Source organism: Gymnoscopelus microlampas (assembly GCF_963454915.1).
Source record: "Gymnoscopelus microlampas genome assembly, chromosome: 6".
In the NCBI taxonomy this organism is placed as follows: domain Eukaryota; kingdom Metazoa; phylum Chordata; class Actinopteri; order Myctophiformes; family Myctophidae; genus Gymnoscopelus; species Gymnoscopelus microlampas.
In genome coordinates, this window is record NC_139943.1 from 45,138,324 (window position 1) to 45,154,180 (window position 15,857).

The window sequence follows — 15,857 nt, forward strand, 5'->3', positions numbered from 1 at the left end:
GTGTGTGTGTGTGTGTGTGTGTCTGTGTGTGGGGTGGGGGGGTCATGAGTGGCGTAAGGATGTGAGGAGCCACAGTAGCAGCAGTTGGAGTCCAAGAATTGGCAGAAGGGAGGGGCTCAAACACGTCCCAGCACCGCAGTCGGAATCATCTTCCTGTTGGGTGAAACAGTGTAGTTAGTAAGGTAGCAACGATGGGAAGATCATTTGTCCAAATAGTTGTATCATATCTCTGCTGGAGTTTTGTCCGAACAGAAATCCAGCTGAAGTGGAGTTAGGAGTCCGAATAGCTGACAATAGCTCCAATCGCTGCTGAGGGAGAGGTTTCAAATGGGGCTAAATTCCTAAAAGCTATGGATCACCAAGCTCACAATGCATCACAACGGGTGAATTAATGCCCTGATGCTTCATAACACTTAATATATAAGCCTACAATAATAAACAGGACTTTAAATATTACAATAACGTCTGCAAAGACGGGTTCACAGAGTTGGAGTTTGAGTAGAACTAGCGAGAAAAATGCAATAATTTCTTGTGACCCAGGAACCGTGATTTTGAGGTGCTCTATAGGCAGCAAGAAGATTATTTAATTTGCAGTCAGCCATCTTGAGTTAGTCATAGACATTTGGGCTTGTAGTTGATGACGAGTTCTGTTTGTTGGCATAGAGGTCCCTCAGTAGCTTAAACTGAGCTGCGCTAAAAACTAATTTGCAAAAATTACGTAGTGAATAAGATAGGCTAAAGGGCACTGCACTCTAAGTTCAAACAACTGGGGCACAACAATAGCGTTCTGCCTTCGTAGCGCAATATTATTAGCAAATGTGGGCCTCATCTCTTTGCATAGCATGCATGTGTGAATGAGCAGAGTTGGCAAAGGACATGCATAGCTTCATTCTGTTTGATGAGACCGTTCAGGAAATCCGTGCGCGCCCAAATTCCAAGGTGGAGGGGGGGCTGGGTATCTACACGGTGCACCGTCAAAAGACAGGAAAGCCCTGTGCTGCTTCCTATGTTTACCCGAGTGAGGATATGTATGGATCCGGAAATATTCTCTCTTCCCATGAAGAGACGCGAGGAAAAGGGTGTCCTACACTTTCACTCTCCATTCTGCTTTGCTGTTCCCTCCCAGCAGTATTAGCTACTGTGGGGGCAAAGGGTGCAAGCGCACCAAGGGGGGCAGGGGGCTTTAGTAAGGGCTGCATGTTTTTGGTCATTTTATTTTCTTATTTATTTCAATAATGATGTAGCTACTGATCATCAATACATGTTTTTATTTTTTAACCTATAAAATAGGCCGAAATTGATTAATAATTGATTTAATTATATCCTGGAATCGATCTGAGTTTGTGCTCCTTATTTTATCAAGTTATGCGCCGCTGCATTTGTCGCTATCCCCTAACTGTACCGCCATCTCTACTTATTCTAAGGCTTTGTAATATTACAGACAGCCATGTACTTTGTATTTGGTGAGTTTCTTTTAAAAAAATGTTTGGGTCTTTTCTGCCGTTATTTCGATTGTATGGTGGAGAGTGACAGGAAACTGGGAGAGAGAGACTAGGAGTGACACGTCGGGCTCGGGAATCAAACCCACAACTCGCTGTTAGGCTACATAAGAGCCTATATGAGCTCTATCTTGGCCCGAAGTGGCTAAACCCAATATTTGGGGATTTAGCATTGCGCAAGGGGCAAAACAAATTCGGACACCAGCCTTATCGCTAAAACACCTGCGCTACCCGTTACATTATGCATAGGTGTGGTTTGGGCGTTACATTAATAAAACCAGTCACCGTGCCAGATGCCTTTAAGAGAAGACTGCGCAAGCCATTATCCCCAGTGCAATCTAATGCTCTCTCCCTCTCTGCCCATAGAAGAGCGATGTTGTCATGGAATACATTTATATTTCATACACAGAATTATCACTCACACATTGCTGGTTATAGAGAACTTTACTTTAAATTACAGCAATGTGCTTGTGTTCTGGATTAATTCAATGAAATGGTCTGGTGTGGTTATAGCAAACACAGATCAAACAACATTGTATTAGTCTTTCATAAGCTTAACTGGCAACTGCTGATAAAACCACAATTTATTGACACCAGGAATTAACAGTCACACTTTTGTGGATTACAGTAAAATTGTAATGACATTCACAATCACTTAATTCCGAAGTGCACTCTGCGACCGCACAGAGGCACTTTTTATTATAGCACGATTATAGAGAATATATTATTGTAATCCGTTCTTTATTTCCTGCTTATTGGATTGATGAAACTGAACAGAGCGAATGGCATCGCGCAAGACGCGGCACAAACTATCATCTTATATAAACACAATTGACACAAGGAATTGACACTCTCACTTCTGCTGATTATAGGAAAATCACAGAGATTTGTTGAGAATTAGGAGAGAGGGAGCCTCTGAATGTTGTGCCGTTGTGCGGCCAGCCCGACTCCCACATTGCAGGCGCTCTACCAAACAAATTTGGCATAGCGGGTGGTTTTAGAATCCGCTATGCGCTTAACCAAACGTGTGTGGGCAAGATAGCAGTTTTAGGGATAATGCAACAACACGCCCACGGGCACACCTCCAGGTGCAAATAACGGAGTCGGCATAATGTATAGCGGGTAGTGCGGCCATAAGATACCGTTTAGGGACGGTGCCAGCTGCCTTGTGCGTAATTCACGGGTAGCGGGTAGTGCGAAGGAGTAAGGTAGGCCTACTGGCCAAGATAGGGCCCTATATGTGGTGTGCGCATTAACCACTGTGACTAGGCTATTTGTGAGTTTCTCACCAAATACTGAGACAGTCAGGTAGAGACTCTGTACGCTGCTTGGCACTCTTGGGTATTTTATCCCCATGTAAACAAAAAACAAGGTATAGTGCGCGGATACAGCTGACGGCCTGTCGCTGTCCATTGGCAGTGGTGCTGAACCATTCGCCAATCCATGTGTGAGTGATGTGTGCTGTCCTTGGTTTGTCCATTGTATGGCGACTTAATGGCAAACCTGTTTTCTTTTTCTGTCCTTCAGAACGAGCTCTTCTTGTGCCTTGTTGGGCCAATAAGTGACAATTGTTGTTTAGGATAGGATTTCAGCTATTTACAATAGTGAAACTAAAGAGTCTTGCTCCGCCCGTTTCCCAGCCCTTCCTTCACCTAAACATTGCTACAAGTGTGTGTGTGTGTGTGTGTGTGTGTGTGTGTGTGTGTGTGTGTGTGTGTGTGTGTGTGTGTGTGTGTGTGTGTGTGTGTGTGTGTGTGTGTGTGTGTGTGTGTGTGGGGGGGGGGGGGGGGGGTCTAAGTCTAATTATGAAAGTAACAGGCTTGGTTCATACAGATATAGGAAATATACTAAATATTTACAAAACTGATGTAAACATTGTTCAAAGATGGTCATAGTCCCACACCCTTCCCCTGATATTTCAGATTATTTACATAAACCTATTTTTGCAAAATGTGTAATGAGTTTAAGGGTACTAGCTGCTATTGCCACAATAATTGGTCCCTCTTTTACTGGTGTAAAAGTGGGACATTCTCTACATATTTCAGATGGTTATGAAACTATGACCTATCCATGACCCATGCATGCCCAAGGGCGTGTCCAAAATATGGTGTACAGTAGGGTGTGACTTGTACAGTAAATGTTTCAGGGCTAGAGGGGTAGTCATGATGGTAACAATATGCCAACATTGTTGGTATTCAAATTCCCCAGATTAAGACTATACTAACAGACTGAACTGAAATGTTGAAATTATTATGAAGACTACAGAAAAGAAAAGAACAAAAAAAGCTGAGAAGAAAACTCTGTGATCCCGCCAAAGAACACATTCATCACGTGGATATAAAAACAAATGTGACTAAGTTAGTCCAGCCTAGCTATACACAATGACTGTATCTATCTTGCAAATACCACTGATCACAAGACAATGGCCCACTGGCTATGACGTAGGACAGGCACATCCATTTAACGCTAAGAATTGACTTAGAACCAATTGTTTTGGGAAGTGTCTTTGTGTCATCCAACGTGCCTTTGCTGCGTCCACAACACTGACTGATGGTTCCACGGTTCAGTTGTGTTTGAACACTAACCCCGAGTTCAGCATCAGCACCAGCAATAGCAGGAGAGGGGCGGGACTCAAACCTGAGCCTCTGCTGATTGGGCACAAGGGCTCATCCTACCGTGATGATGGACGTGAGTGGCAGCGAATGGGAAACGTAGCCATGAAGCAAAAGCAAAAAGAAAAGGAAAATAGGAAAAAAAGGAAAATAATGAGTAGAAAGATAATGACGTGAAGAGAAACATAAAAAAGAGAGAGTTGCATGCCAAATGTACAGCACATAAATAAGAAGAAGAAGCTCGGGGTGAAAACCTCATACAGTATGTCCCAAACTGTTACTTTTCAGAATTCAAAAATAGCCGATTTAAAAAAAAATTGCTACTTTTGTGTGACACTGTAGTACGAGTATGACAAAGTAGGGCAATAATTTACAAAAAACATAAAAAGTAAAAATATGGACATAAGAGGTTCCTGCCTGACAGCAATGAAGTGTTAAACTAAGGAATAAATGAAAGTTGAATGGCAATGGAACAGAATTGCATGTACTGTAGAAAGAGCCCCAAGGCTGTCTGATGAAGACCAGAGGCTGATGAGGCCAACAAGAGGTTGGGCTTCTCTGGGAGAACTTTCCAGCAATATTTCCAGAGCAATAAACCCACACACCAAAAGACACTTACATTTTCGTCGTTGTCAAAACACACGTCCGGTCCTTTCCTGTATCGAGGGTTCTGAGCCAGCTCGCACAGGTCCGGGCCCTCAGCTGAACACGAACACACACTCAGGAAAACACGCCCTGCCATCAACGAGGCACATCAAACACCGAACACATTTTCGCCACAATAGTTAAATCAATCAGGGCCTGTGAATCGCTCACTTTGCGGCCAAAAAGTGGCTTGGCAACAGAAACTGTTGCGGTATGACTCCCTGAGTCCGTGAGAGACATATCTGAAATGTAATCAAACATGGCAGTCAGACTAGCCCTCGGGTAATAATGAAAATGAGTATTAAAAGTATGATTATTTTCTTCTGTAAGGAAAAGTAGAGGCATTTATCATGTGGATGAGTGTGTCTGTATGTGTTCATCTCTACAGCAGTGGTTCTTTCGTGCCAAGGACCCCCAAATTGATATATATTTGGCCACGGACCGTGTTTTTGTGCCTGGGAACCCTAGAAGAGAAGATTTTGAATGCTAAATAATTCAAAATATTTTCAAAAATAGTAGATGTGCAAGCTCGCAGCGCTGCAGCAAGTGACATGCTGTGAGCTTGTAGATCTGCTATTTTTTAATAGCCAACGTATAAATGGATAAAGTGATGTTAAATACTTTTGCTGGGGACCCCCTGGAACCCCCCCAAGGACCCCACTTTGAGAACCAATGCTCTACAGTATCTCTGCATGCGTGTACACAGTATGTGCATGCACATAATTGCCGTATAGGCTACAGTATGTAAGCATGAATTAACCTATAAACTTTGCTGTATGGCGATTGGCAAAAATGGCCAATAAAGATCTCTTTGTAGACCTGCTTTTAGATCTGCTTTATTCTTTTTTTATTCCTACATTTTTTATCCCGCGATTTTGTAACCCTATTTTTTTCACCCGGTGGCAATTTCTAATTGATCCTGGGCGCTACACTCCCCTCACCAGCCTAGGGAGGCCAGGGCCGAGCTCATGTCTCCTTCAATGCATGAGAGCCAACTGACCTTCTTGTCACCTGACAGGGGGGAGTTTCCCTGGTTGGACGTAGCGCGTGGAAGGAACACGTTATTCCAACCAGTTCCCTTCCCCTCCATCAGGCGCCCCCGGCTGTCATGGGGGAGGCAGTATAGAGACCAGGATTACTACATGTTTTTGTGAGGGTATTAACTACCCTAGGAGACACGGGGAGAACATGCAAACTCCACACAGAGTAGGCCCTTTCGCCAACCCCAAGATCTGCTTTATTGTTGACAATTTAAAATTGTTGGCAATTTCAATCATTTCAAATGTTCTGCTGATATCCACGAGAGATAGGGAAAGAGGCCAGTAAGGCAGCCTCAGCAATACATTTACATGATATTATATATGGACTACAAGGCCCTGCAGTGTTGTGAAACCAGTGAGCGTAACATTACTGACAGCTATAAAACAGAAACAAATGCTTAATTTCATTTTATTTTCCCCGCCTGTCGCAGACTTTATAAATATAGCACCGCTAATGTAAACACTGTATTCTCAGACAGACATTTAAATTTACACTCATTACCATGCTGTGTCATTTCTCTGCGCTTGGGTGTTCTGAGAAGAATACTTAATGTGTGAGATTGGGTGAGTTTGTGCTCTTGTACATTGCTTTTTGTACCCCGAGGGATATCATTTATGAGGAAAAAAACCTAGAAATGTAGCTGGTCCGCTTTGGAAGGGGGTAATTTAGAGTTATGACTAAATCTAAACCCTAACTCAAATGTATCTGACGATTAGGGTTAGGTTAAGGTTACGGTAAGGGCTTCGGTAAATGCATGTAGTGATTGAGTGTTCAGATTACAGTAAAGGGGTCAATCAATGGTATTTCCTAGAAAAGCAATACAAAGCTGTGTGTGTGTGTGTGTCCATGCAAGCGTGCGTGCACGCTTATATCTCTGTGTGACCTCATTAGCAGAATATTGAGCGAATACCGAACTGGCGGTTCCCTGCCGTGACCCCGCGGCGACCTCTTATGATGACACTTTTACTGTTACACCAGCAGGAAGCTCTATGTCACAGACACATCTGTCTAACAGACCGCCGAAATACACAACCGCGCGCACGCACGCACGCACGCACGCACGCACGCACGCACACACACACACACACACACACACACACACACACACACACACACACACACACACACACACACACACACACACACACACACACACACACACACACACACACACACACACACACACACACACACACACACGACATGGGGCCCCGATGAATTCAAACAAAGAAATCTAATCTGACTGGAAACACGAGAGGCTCTTTCATAACTCCACGCATTTCCTTTACTGTGCACCTGTGAACATTCAAGGAGGGGACCTACAACTCAGAAGGGTCCATTTGGTTCAATTTGTACACTCTTCAGAGTTAGATTAAAGGTGTAGTAAGTGAAATCCTTAAAGTAAGTGTTAAATATCTCTATAATCTGATCTGTCACCGTTGCTATTAGAGCGTTTGCTCAGGAACTGGGGTCTCCCTGTCTCTCCACCTCTTTTAGCAAACGGAAAATGTATTTTCAGGTCGGGATACCAGTGTTATCCAATAAGGAGAGAGACAACCCACACAGGATACAGGATGAACAAGTGAAATTGGAAGTGATAACACAAAGAAACGAGCAGAATGAAAGCAAAAAAAGTGAAGCTGATAAATGGGTACTCTTTCCTGATAAGCTGAAATTGGCAACCGACTTTGAAAAGTATTTTCTAAGTCAGAGTCCTTCTCAGAGCTGAAGAGACAGGGGGACCTCTGTTAAACACTACATAGAAATGATTACTATCAGAATATAGAGCTTTAACTTTTTTCACCAAAGAAACCTTTTGTTTTTTTAACCAAAGAATATCACTTACACTAATATACTTTAACACTGAGGATTCAGCTGTGTACTGGAGGGGACACTGCAGGTGTGTCACTTAAAAAAGTTTTAAAGCCCACAGGATGTCGGGCGGACGGAGGGCTGCATGCAGGGCTTAAAGAGGAAGTGGATCTGTCCGTTTGATTTTCACGGAACGAAGGGGAAAGGATACAGGGCTGCTCTGCCTGTCTGAGAGGTCTGGGATCACATGACAAACACATCGCCTTGGCATCGGTGATCAGGAACACCAAGTTAGTGTTCGGCAGCTTCTCAGCACGATACATCCTGGAAGAAACACACACACACACACGCGCACACACACACACACACACACACGCACACGCACACACACACACACACACGCGTTTGTCAGATCACAGTCCAGCTTCTACAGATAGAGCTTAGATGAACGCGCTCACACACACGCACACACACGCACGCACACACACACACAGACACACACACACACACACACACACACACACAGTAGTAGAGGAGTGTGTAAACATAACATGCCTGAGTTAGTATGATGATATAGTTCCAGTTCAAATGGACATATAGCCCATGTTAAATCACACAGTTGCAGTTGTACATGTAGACGCACGCGTGCACGTGTGCATGCGTGTGTGTGTGTGTGCGTGTTTGGTATGTGTGCCTACATGTACAGTGTGCACTTGTGTATTCTAACATGGACTGTACTGTAGGCTAAACTATGTCCGCTTGAACACACACACACACACACACACACACACACACACACATACACGTGTAATATTCTGCAGGCATGTGCGCACATGTACTGTATAATCACGTCACACACATACAGTACACACACAAACGTACAGGCACACGTGCACACGCGCACACACACACACCTCTCCTCCAGGGATTGGCTTTGTTTATGGCGATCGTTAAAGTTTGGGTGTCTCTGGTCGTTAACATCGGGGAGAGAAGCATGGGGCACGTGGGGCTCATAACACGCTGCATTTAACCCCAGAGACTACCAGAGTTGACACAGGAAAGCACTTCCTCTGTGAAGTGCTTTTAATTTGAAATGCGCAAATTTGGGTGTGTGTGTGTGTGTGTGTGTGTTGGGGAGATGAGGGGGGGGGGGGGGGGCAGAAAGAAGAGGGCCGAGATGAAAGCGTTCTTGTGTGCTTTTTCCTCTGCATTTCCATCCGTTGACAGATCAAGGTAATCTGCGTCTGATCAGAAACCCGTCAGACCAACAGCTGGCAGAGAGTAGACTGGAAAAAATATTAGAGAGAGAGAGAGAGAGAGAGAGAGAGAGAGAGAGAGAGAGAGAGAGAGAGAGAGAGAGAGAGGAAACTGTTGTGGAGTTGCAGGGGGATGCGCGGACCGTCCAGGAAGTGGTCGAGAGGTGGGAGATCTGTTGCACTTCACTCTGTACAACACATGTACTGTAGAGACTGGACACATGCTCACACTCACACAGGCACGCAGGCAAGCACGGCACGTGTAAACACACACACACACACACACACACACACACACACACACACACACACACACACACTCACCTTGAGCAGTTTATACAGTCCAGTACACCTGAGTAGGATCTCTCGTCATTATCAAAGAAGTACTGTGTCTGCTCTGTGATGCAGCTCTCCTTAAACATGGCGTCTGAGATGTCTTCATCCGCTGACACCACTGCACACAAACACAGACAGATGTAGAACACATGTCGCATAATAATCAACGAATAAACAAATAGACACATAAATAACAAGCCCTCGTGGCATCTGACATGTCTTCATCAGCTGACTCCACTACGCGTAGAACATAATGTACAAAAACTAGAAAAAGTGCTCCTCGGAGCACAGGTCTCCGCCAGGTCAGGTACTGTAGGTTAGTGTGGGTCAGCAATTTTCGGAATTCCGCCAATCAGGCTGGAATGTGGCGGATCGGACGGATCCATCTTGATCGTTCGACTAAAGAGATAATATGTACCGATTTGAGTGATGTTGTTTTGCAAAACAAGCAATGTTGAAAGGGTGGCATTTGTGTGTGCAAAATTCCGGAACCAATCCAAAGCCCTTTCTATAGTGTGTAGAAAAAGGGTGCCGAGTACAAATATACATTTCATCAAATATTGTATGAATACATGTAATAGAGGCTTTAACCCAGACCTTTTGTGTGGACCATAAAGTCAGGAATGAACCAATATATTGAACAAAACTGTATCCATCTATAATTTTTGCTCTTTGTCTGCGATCCTGTCAGAGCATCTTGTGACCCAAATGTCTATCCAAGCTACTGGTCCAGAAAGCAATGACTCAGATCTTATTATTCTTTCACTCACCCGCCTCCAGGAGGTTAGGAAAGATCAGACTGTAGAAGAGCTGCTGAAGTATTGACCTAGACAGAGAGAGAGAGAGAGAGAGAGAGAGAGAGAGAGAGAGAGAGAGAGAGAGAGAGAGAGAGAGAGAGAGAGAATGATTCATACTGTAGTCAAAGTGAAACTCATTAAGGTACTAGACGTGGATGAGGTCATTGCTTTAGTTTAGACACTGTCACATAAGAACATCTGTAGTGTAGTCATCGTTGGTTTGATTTTCATGGCCGGGCATAATGCAGATCACAGAGCAATGTGAGAGCTGTTATTGAGATGATATTGAGCTGCTGTTACAGTACCCTGCACCCAGAAATGATCCTCGAAAACATACACCCCACGTTCCCAAACACACTCCTACACTAGAATAGGCAAAGTTCTGCTCCAAAACACACACACACACACACACACACACACACACACACACACACACACACACACACACACACACACACACACACACACACACACACACACACACACACACACACACACACACACGCGCGTATATGGTACAGTACACACCCACTTACCAGGCAGCGGTAGAGGCCCACCAGCCAACACTCAGCACGTCCGCTATAGTAGGCTGGAGAGAACCAGTGCAGGAATATTAATCACACTTTTGACATCTCCAGCTCTAACTGTCAGTTCAACAGTCAAGACTTTGACAGTGTGTGAATACAATATCTAAACTTGTCTTATACTGACGCATTGACACTGACGTGTTATAAAGTGCATAATTGACTGACATCTGTGCAATTATTTCATATCAACATTGCTATTCAAATCAGTTATCGCTACTCTCCAATAATTTATACAACCCTAGGAGAAATAACAAGCCCTTGTCCTGCAGCATGTGTGAGAGTGTGCATGCGTCTCTCTCACCACGTAGACAGATCGCAGTCCAGCTGCGGCCTTGCTGTCTCTCTCTGGGTCACACACAGACTGGTAGTCATAGGTCTTGTTGAAGGAGTACAGAGATGTGTTGACCAACGTGATCATTAGCACGGGATCCACTTCCCCAAAGAACTGACCTATCTGGATGCACACGCACACACACACACACACACACACACACACGCACACACGCACACACACGCACGCACACACAAACACACACGACAGATGACAGATCCATAGCCACACAGGCAAACATTCACACACATGCACGGATTGCACGCAGGCACGCGCTCACACACACACACTCACACACACAGACACAATGCACACACGACAGATCCATAGCCACACAGGCAAACATTCACACACATATATGCAGGCACACGATTGCTCAAACACCACGCACACACACACCGCGCGCACACACACACACACACACACACACACACACACACACACACACACACACACACACACACACACACACACACACACACACACACACACACACACACACACACAGAGACAAACAAACAAGCAGACACACAGAGCCAGGCACTAAAGCCAGAGTACGGTAATAAGGTTTATGTTGACCAAACATCTTGTCTAAACAGCACAGACATCTGTGTTCCAGCAACACAGGAAAACACCAGGAATCACCATTGGGTGATTGCACCCTATGGGACAGCCAATGCTTTGCCTCAAAACAAGACAGGAGGCAGAAGAAAGTGTATCCACATATTACAGTAAGGCAGGGGTCTTCAACGTTTTTCAGGCCAAGGACCCCCTAGCTGAGAGAGAGATGAAGCAGGGACCCCCCACTACATATTGTATAAGATTGTGTTGCAGATGAAACTTTTTTTACTTAGTCTGCTCTTTTTTCCCTCTACACCTAATACCTCTTTGCCAAAAATAGCTGATCTACAAGCTCACAACGCCTCGCAGCGCGAGGCGTTGTGAGCTTGTAGATCGGCTATTTTTGGCTAAAGTTATCCTCAGAAAAGGGATGCTAGGCTTCAAGTGGTTAATGTAAAACAACAAAAAAATCATATCGCACAAAGATTTGGCGGACCCCCTGCAGTATCTTTGAGGACCCCCTAGGGGTCCCGGACCCCCCTGTTGAAGACCCCCTGCAGTAAGGTATTAGTTATCTTCTCCTGTCCTCCTGGGGATTCAGTTTTCACTCATAGACAATTTGCTTTATTTACCTGGTGACCGAGGCCTAAATGAGTCTCTAGAATGAAAGCCGGTGATGATAGTCAGGTCAGGGTCTCCAGGACTGGAGAAGAACCATTGTGCTAAAGAATCCAAGCCAAACATTCATGACAGTAAAACAGGTCAAAAGCCTCACGGCCAGATGTCCTGTATGACTGATTCGGTGTCCCACAGTGTAAACCCTGTTACTGACAACCTGGGAACTATAATCCTGGGGTTATCGTGGCGGAGATGATCACTTGCGCACCCGGGGGAGCTCCGCGCTGATGCTGCTACCATAACCCATTAAGACCTATAAGACCTAGAATGTAAATGGTGCATTTATATAGTGCTTTCATCCAAAGCGCTTTACATAGATTGTGCATTACATTCACCCATTCACACACACATTCATACACCGATGGTGGAGGAAACCATGCAAGGCACCAACCTGCTCAGTCGGGAGCAATTAGGGGTTCAGAGTCTTGCTCAAGGACACTTCGACACTAACTCTGGGGGAGCCCGGGGATCAAACTGGGAACCTCGCTCTACCCCTGAGCCACTGCCGCCCCACATGAATGTCTTCTAAATCCTACACAGTTTTCTGAAAAATTTATGTTGCTATATCAGTGGTTCTCAAACTTTTTCATGTCAAGGACCCCCAAAATTATTTGTATTTGGCCACCGACCCCCATCTCAAAATATTTTGTTCAGGGACCCCCAGAAGGAAAGATTTGAGTTAACAATGTTCGCTTTGTGCGCCAATTTTCTAAAATAGCAGATCTACAAGCTCATAGCGCGGCACAAAGTGTCACTATGAGCTGGTATATCTGCTCATTTTTTAATAGGCCAAAGCATAAAACAACGGTTAAAGCGGTTAAAATACCAAAATCTAAAGTGACACAGACGCTTTCCCGGTTTCAACGGGATAACTGCCCGCAAACACAACCTGCCCTGTATTTGATCTGCCTCCGGTGTTTTACTGCCACCGAGACATGGATGTACTGTACTCCTGTCCTACCGGCAGCTCTGGAACAAGCCCTCCCCGAGCCCTCCACACTGGGGCTCATAACAGTGTCTTAGCTGAGTCATAAGCCCTTCATCTGACCCTCTATTCTACGGGTGATTGATGGGCGGGGTGGGGTGACGGAGGGTTAGGAGAGGCATCGACGGACGGGCGGGAGCCACGAGTAAGACTGGAGACAAAATCTCTTATTTCAAAGGCACGCAGTTGCTGTATATTCTCTGCACTGTAGAGGGTTTTTTTTTGCTACGGGGGGATGATTTATGGCATTTGATACTTTATGCCTTTACCATCACTTGATCATTGTAAAATGGCCAAAAGGCCTAACCGAGATAAGACGACGAGACAGGACTTTATTGTCCACATGTGGAAATGACATTTTGCCTTTGGCTTCGCACAGCGGTCAGATCTAAAAAACAGACGTGGTACAATAAACATACAAACACCATGAGGCAGCATGACAAGCGTCCGGTACACAGTCTCGAGGCAGATAAGCACGGCCCTGATAAGGGGAAGGTGATTATTTTTCGACAATTACAATAACTCACCAGGGTAATGTACTCGTCCTGATTGGACATGAGCAAGAAACCTCCATCATCCAGGAGCACGCAGTCGACGAGCTGAGGAGAGAAAACCACAAGACGTCTCCTTGTATGATGTCATCTTTAACCCTTTAAGACCGGGAACGCTTTTTTCAGATTTCTTTGGCTATTCAAAAAAGTAGCAGATATACAAGCGCCGCGCTATGAGCTTGTAGCTCTGCATTTTTTGGGGGGGAAAATCGTCAAAATTTGTGGAAATCTTTGAATATATATACTTTTTAAAGCGAACATTTGTAAAATATGTTGTTCCAGGGACCCGCAGAAGCAAAGATTTGAGTTACAAATGTTTGCTTTAAAAATATATATATATTAAAAGATTCACACAAATTTTCAGGATAAAAAAAAAATAGCAGATCTACAAGCTCATAGCGCGGCACTCGGTGCCGCGGTATGAGCTTGTATATCTGCTATTTTTGAATAGCCCAAAGAAATCTTAAAATGACACACAGATGCGATCCCGGTCGTATTGGGTTAATTGCGTTATGGTCATTCCCAACACACTGCACTGCACTGACAGGGTTTTCACTCTGAAATGTATTGACTGAGATTTTGATACAAGGACAGACAGAAAGTGACAGCTTTACCATGACTTACGAGTGAACTCGGGGGCTGTGTTTTGACTTACGATGGGTTATAAAAATGCCAAAACATGTACAGTACTTTCCATCTAAAAGTTAAAGTGTTTCAAAGGACATATGTAGGCCTACAGTATGCATTAGCATATCTAACCTATCATACATTTGTTATTATTATGATTATTATGATTACTATTAATACTTATGTATGTACAAACATTGCATAATACTGTATATACCCCTACTACACATAGTGAGCAATCTCCTGCACATCCTGGAGCTACTGTGTATTTGCACATGCTACATCCCACATCCTACTGTAGCTGTATCTATAGCATGCATAATATATTATGTATTCACTGCATATATTTTGCACATTTATATCATGTATGTTTCCTTGCTGGATCTTATGCACCCTTCATCAATTATTGTAACTGTTAGATTACTTGTTTTATTTTTTTACCCTTCTCTTCTATCTTTGTGCAATTCAATACAGTTTGTTGCAACTTTTGAATTTATCTTCTACAGTATTTCTGTTTGTATGACATATCTACTACAGTATCTATATATCTGCTATTAGTAGAGTTCTCAGTTTCAGCCCCACAGTGCCGGGTTTGGCTAGACAATTAATGCTAACTTGGTTAGGTCAGGTAGGGCTCGGGCTACTAATACAAGTGTAAGCACTGAGTGAAAGTTTAGAGTAGATAGACAATGAGGTCTAACACTCCAAACCAACATGAGAGCAGCTCACAACAGTACAGTATAATGTGTTTTAGTTTGCCATTTTTCTGTTGTAATAATGTTGCAAGGTTCATGTTCAAACGTTAAAAGTATGCGTTAATGGAAATATTAACAACTAAGTGTGTTTGCACTAAACGGTGAAGGACACAGAGGGATGGAACAAGATTAACTACTTAGAGAGAACGGAAAATATTGGGTAATATTGTGTGTGTGTGTGTGTGTGTGTGTGTGTGTGTGTGTGTGTGTGTGTGTGTGTGTGTGTGTGTGTGTGTGTGTGTGTCAGTGATGGGGCTGTTCAATCACAAATAAACTCTGCTAGAGGAACATAAATTAATTGAATGCAACACACAACCATAAACATGATGTTCTATCTCTTTCTCTGTTCTCTAAATCACAGCCGTTTAGTATGTGAGTATTGGGCTCAGGCTTCAACTCACTCGAATCGTTTCGGTTCAGGTTTTAATATTCAGGCCTGTTGAGAACTCTATTATTGTTTTCATATTATATGTTTTCAAAACGTGGGCTGACTTAAGGCTGGAATAAATCCCAGACTGAAGATTTATTTGGCTTTACCTTATCGTTCCTCAGACAGCCACAGATCTCGCTCTTACACTGCAGGCAATCAAAAAGAACCACATATCAAGAAACAGCATACCACAATAACTGTAAAGGACATGATAACTGTAACATGCATCATCAGTGAACATGGTATAAGTAAGGTCATGCAAACATGACATGCTTGACTCACGTTCACTTTCATTGTGGCATTTATGAAACTGTTCATCCAGGACGTGACATTGAGTTTCAGCCCCACCACTAC

At 43.9% G+C, this 15,857-nt stretch overlaps 1 protein-coding gene across 1 annotated transcript in view; it reads right to left on the reverse strand.

Moving 5' to 3' along the window:
• Positions 1-42: 42 nt before the first annotated feature.
• LOC311047176 (voltage-dependent calcium channel subunit alpha-2/delta-1) overlaps positions 43-15,857 on the reverse strand; it is a gene marked incomplete at both ends in the record, with an annotated part of 149,172 nt that continues 133,357 nt past the window's right edge. The window contains 10 exons of the mRNA XM_084059815.1: positions 43-153; positions 4,731-4,813; positions 7,821-7,933; positions 9,190-9,319; positions 9,972-10,027; positions 10,535-10,587; positions 10,887-11,039; positions 13,668-13,739; positions 15,611-15,649; positions 15,786-15,853. Of these exons, the coding sequence (XP_083915941.1) occupies positions 43-153; positions 4,731-4,813; positions 7,821-7,933; positions 9,190-9,319; positions 9,972-10,027; positions 10,535-10,587; positions 10,887-11,039; positions 13,668-13,739; positions 15,611-15,649; positions 15,786-15,853 (878 nt within the window). The remainder of the gene's footprint in view (positions 154-4,730; positions 4,814-7,820; positions 7,934-9,189; positions 9,320-9,971; positions 10,028-10,534; positions 10,588-10,886; positions 11,040-13,667; positions 13,740-15,610; positions 15,650-15,785; positions 15,854-15,857) is intronic.